Source organism: Pygoscelis adeliae, unplaced genomic scaffold (assembly GCF_000699105.1).
Source record: "Pygoscelis adeliae isolate BGI_AS28 unplaced genomic scaffold, ASM69910v1 Scaffold260, whole genome shotgun sequence".
Classification (NCBI taxonomy): Eukaryota; Metazoa; Chordata; class Aves; order Sphenisciformes; family Spheniscidae; genus Pygoscelis; species Pygoscelis adeliae.
This window is the reverse complement of record NW_008824001.1, coordinates 764,369-767,011: the sequence shown is the minus strand read 5'-3', so window position 1 is coordinate 767,011 and position 2,643 is coordinate 764,369. Positions and strand designations below refer to the sequence as shown.

Here is a 2,643-nt window from a genome sequence, read left to right as displayed (position 1 = left end):
AAGGGGATGCTCTTTGAAAAGGCAAAAGGTGCTAAAAATACACAGACTGAAAACAGCTGTTTGAAATGGAATAATATCCTTTGAAAGGTTCAGAGCACGTATCCACAGGTTAGATTGAAATATTGCGGTGGACAGTTGTGAGGAAAGTTACAGGTGCAGTGACATCTCTAGTACAGAGGCTACATAATTTCAGCACGCACTAGTAAGACATGTTCACAACATGTCAAAGCGCTGATATTCTGTAATTCCGCAGAATTGCCCTAAGGATTCATCCCCGGTTGCTACACACTTCTCCGGAATCTTAGCCTACGTGAATAAATAAATAAAACATAAACTCTAACCTCAAGATTACAGGCACAACCTTGAAAGACTGATACAGTAAAACTGAGCTCTGCATTTTCCTCTTTCCCCCCATCTCGCCATGCAAGTCAGTCCAATCTGTCATTTCTGCCTTCTAGACCCCACCCGGTTTTTATCTTTAGGTCATTAAGGCTACAGCCCTTCCTGCAACCTGAAAGCAAACCGAGCTGCGGGTGAGGGCATGACACATGGCATTTGTCATCAGAGCCGTAACATACACTAGGCAAGATGACGGTTCAAAAGAGTTTACGTAGTCTAGACAGCCTGTCTTGAAATACTAAAAACATCGAAGAATTCAGACGCATCTCAGATCTACTGCAAAGGGAGGACAAACTCAGTTGTATTACAGACTTCACATCCGTCACCTTTTCAACGCCATAGAAAATCGCATATTACCAATTTGAATTCCTCATCTTCTTAGAGCAAATGCATCTTATTTTGCACTTATAGGAACATACACGCTGCCCAGTTAAAACACTCTTCAAAGCCTCACAGAAGAACATTACTACTAGTCCTCAGTACTCACACAGAGCAGCCAGACAGTTTTTACTCTCACTCAGTAATAAGTCAAATTCTCATTACTTGGTAGTATATGCCATCTAGAAGGATTACTGTGTCATACTTGATGTATAAAGGTGCAAAAATCAGCGTACTATTTAGAAACCCAAATAAACAACATAAAAGTATCCACCCCCACCAAGCGGCTGACTTTCACCCACGTACCTGTTGCTTCTTCATCAAAGCAAGCAAAAGCATTCCTGATTACGTCTTCCGGATCGGTGCCATTTAGCTTCTCACCAAACATTGTGAGGAACATAGTGAAGTTTATGGGGCCTGGAGCCTCATTCATCATGGCATCTAGGTATTCATCCGTTGGATTCTTTCCTACAAATAAAGGGATTCATATTTGCTTTAGCTTTCAAACTAAAAGTAATCTGAACAGCGTAGTACAAACTGGGACACCTCTCATAAGCTATCCCAAACTCAGTATTTTAATTTTAACAGCACAAATTTGCTTGGCAACCGTAAACAGAAAAGTGACATTACCAAGGGAGGCGAGCATATCGTGCAAGTCCTCTTTGTCAATGAAGCCATCCCTGTTCTGGTCGATCATGTTGAAGGCCTCCTTGAATTCTTGAATCTGCGACTGATCAAACATTGCAAATACATTGGAAGTGGCACGCTGAGGGCGCTTCTTGGTGGTCTTTGTCTTTGCCTTTTTGCTAGACATGTTGATTTTTGGACACTAGGGAGAGAAGTAAATAAGGTAAATACAGTAAGATCAGAGTTAGGACTTAAAAAAAAAAACCTGTACTAAGGTTTAATGTTAAAGTTCACAGATAGAGAACACCTCTAACACACTTGCATTTCCTCTCATCAGAACATATTTCCCTAATCAAGAAGGGAAAAAGACAAGCAGAAAATATGAACAAATGAAAGACAGACTCCTAAATTTAAAAAAGTCACTAAAAGAAGATGTAAGTTAAACTTGAATTTTAGTCTTCAAAGGGACAGCTTTTGTCTGGGATCCCTTCTTGATACATGCACGTGCAAGCAGGGAACTCGGACTAGTCTCAAGTCTAAAAGAGCAAAGTGAGGTTTTGAGAGCTGTCATGAAGCCTGTGAAAGAGCTCTGTATGGATATGGATAAGTTCTGCCTGATCTCCATTTACTTTTATGCATTTAATTTCACCTGAAATATACTACAGGTCTGCCATACCTGAAAACTGACTTCTGCTGCCTACTCCTTTAAGCAAAAAGGGAAAGCAACCAACTCACACTGCTTTTGCTCGTCTCCCTAGAAAAACTGCTCAGAAAAAGGTGTCTTCACCTGTAACACTCAGGCTAACTGAGCTTGGGTCTGAACGACGCAGCGCACTGGCCACGCTTTGGTCCATTTCATCGCTACCACTGTCATTTAATTTACCTGTTGCTAAGCTGGCTAAGGTTTCCATCGTGCAGTGCTGCGGAGCAAGCTTTAAGATTTTATAAAATGAACCGAGGGAGGCTGCATTTGTCCTTTAGGGTAGGTGGGAGGGATGGATGGGGGAAACCTACACGCAGCCCCTTTCAGCTTTAACCACAGAAGGCTGCGACCTGAAGACAACCTGGCAGCCCCGGGGGAAGGCTGATCTCTCTTCAAAAGCGGCATCCCGCCCTCGGCTTCGAGGGCGCACAGAGTCGAAGGGCTCTTGCCCTCCCCATGAAGAGACGCCACCGGCGATGGCGCCGAGGGGGGACGGGGGACGCCTCTCGACCCCGCCGCCGGTTGAGGCTGAGGCT

The 2,643-nt window shown here is 43.7% G+C and overlaps 1 protein-coding gene across 1 annotated transcript in view; it reads right to left on the bottom strand.

Annotated features, from left to right (window-relative positions):
• LOC103917836 (myosin regulatory light chain 2, smooth muscle minor isoform) overlaps nucleotides 1-1,603 on the bottom strand; it is a 5,038-nt gene extending 3,435 nt beyond the window's left edge. The window contains exons 1-2 of the mRNA XM_009325036.1: nucleotides 1,408-1,603; nucleotides 1,084-1,245 (exon numbers count right to left, since the gene is read on the bottom strand). Coding sequence (XP_009323311.1) covers nucleotides 1,084-1,245; nucleotides 1,408-1,591 — 346 coding nt within the window. The 5' untranslated portion in view covers nucleotides 1,592-1,603. The remainder of the gene's footprint in view (nucleotides 1-1,083; nucleotides 1,246-1,407) is intronic.
• Between the last annotated feature and the right edge of the window lie 1,040 nt (nucleotides 1,604-2,643).